Here is a 1,733-nt window from a genome sequence, read left to right as displayed (position 1 = left end):
CCCACGAATGGCGACATTGCGTTTACCAACATGAGTTTCCGGTACAAAGAGAACGACCCACTGGTGCTCAAGGACGTGAATGTGCACATTCAATCCGGTGAAAAGGTCGGCATTGTGGGGCGGACGGGAGCTGGCAAGAGCAGCCTGACCATGGCGCTGTTCCGCATCAACGAACTGGCTGGAGGCAGCATCAAGATCGACGGTGTCGACATCTCCCGCGTCGGTGTGAAGACGCTGCGCAGTAGCATTGCTATTATTCCTCAGACTCCCGTGCTGTTTAAAGGCCCGCTGCGCAACTACTTGGACCCGTTTGGAGAGTTTGGTGATGCCGACTTGTGGGGGTGCTTGGACAAGGTGCGTCTGGCTGATCGCATCGGAGGTGTGGAGGGCAAGTTGGACAGTCCCGTGGAAGAAAACGGAGAGAATTTTAGCGTGGGGGAGCGGCAGATGTTGTGCATGGCGCGGGCACTGCTCCGCCAAGCGCGCATCGTCGTGATGGACGAAGCCACGGCGGCCATCGACCACGAGACGGACCAGAACTTGCAGCGCGTGATCCGCACCGAGTTTGCGTCGTCGACGGTGCTCACGATCGCCCATCGTCTGGACACGGTGCTGGACGCCGACCGCATTATTGTGTTTGACCAAGGCCGATTGGCCCAATGCGACATCCCCGCGGCGTTGATCGACGCTGGCGCCGGTATCTTCTTTGAATTGTGTCACGAGGGCGGGTACTTGGACAAAGTCGTCAGTAGCCAATCAGTAGAGTAAGTCGTAGGGCATGGAGAGTTGTACTGTACACATAACGTTAGTTATTCTTTTTTGGTATATATCGTGTTTTGGGCATTGATACTCCTTGGAATACACACTGCGAACATCAAAGTTCAACTGGCCATGAATTATTTCCACATTACAGTACAGTACTCCTTTTAGGCTTAGAGTTATGAGCTTATTCGTACTTGAGTAACGTTACAATAATGTTATGTATGGATAACTTGGCGAATAAGACAATTCTATCCGACATTAGTCTTATTGGTTAAAATTTCAATACTTCGTACCTTTCATTGGTAGATGACTCTTCATTTTCAATACAAAGGCCAAATGTCGTATGTTGTTTTTATACAAGTCTCTGACGAGGTGAGGACATGAACCGTGAGGAGCAGCCTCTGCACGCAATACACGTGGCACACGACGTGGCTCTGGGTACCACGTGTAATGCGTGCAGAGGCTGCATGCAACATGGATTCGCACCCTAAAGTTGCGTTTGCGGCCTGATCACAGTTCTTGCTGTATCCCATGGAGGCATGGGGACAGAAACCCTGTCACCTCCAGCGATGTTGCAATCGCTTGCATTTCCAATGAGGAATCTAGAAAGGGTACAGTTAAAGACACCGTAATGAAGATACGCGTTAAGTTGGACAAAAGAGCGTGGCGTGGTCGACGTGCTCTTGGGTCGCGTCACCAATTTCGAGTTAATGACGCGACCCCTCGGTATAGTGACCACACCAACATCAGTGTGCTGCAGTGTACTGATCATTCGTGAGTTTACCATCGGCACACGTCCCAACTGTGGCACGCCATTTTACCTGGTGACTGCACAGTACATCAACGTGATCACGGTGTCGGGGACGACAGGTTGGCGAGCTTAAGTGGTGTCAGCTCAGCGATGAATAGCTCCGAGTGATGTATAGTTTCACTAGCAAGGTCGATAAATATGTCGTATGTAATGTTTATCA

At 50.8% G+C, this 1,733-nt stretch overlaps 1 protein-coding gene across 1 annotated transcript; it reads left to right on the top strand.

Moving 5' to 3' along the window:
- Positions 1-30: 30 nt before the first annotated feature.
- Positions 31-768, top strand: H257_17875 (hypothetical protein; the record flags this gene model as incomplete). Its single annotated transcript, XM_009846827.1, has 1 exon — positions 31-768. One exon carries the CDS (start codon positions 31-33, stop codon positions 766-768), a length of 738 nt encoding a protein of 245 aa, XP_009845129.1.
- Positions 769-1,733: the final 965 nt, after the last annotated feature.

The sequence above is a fragment of the Aphanomyces astaci genome, assembly GCF_000520075.1.
Source record: "Aphanomyces astaci strain APO3 unplaced genomic scaffold supercont1.125, whole genome shotgun sequence".
NCBI classification, from domain to species: domain Eukaryota; phylum Oomycota; class Saprolegniomycetes; order Saprolegniales; family Verrucalvaceae; genus Aphanomyces; species Aphanomyces astaci.
The sequence above is the reverse complement of the archived record's forward strand: the minus strand, read 5'-3'. Positions and strand labels throughout refer to the sequence as shown.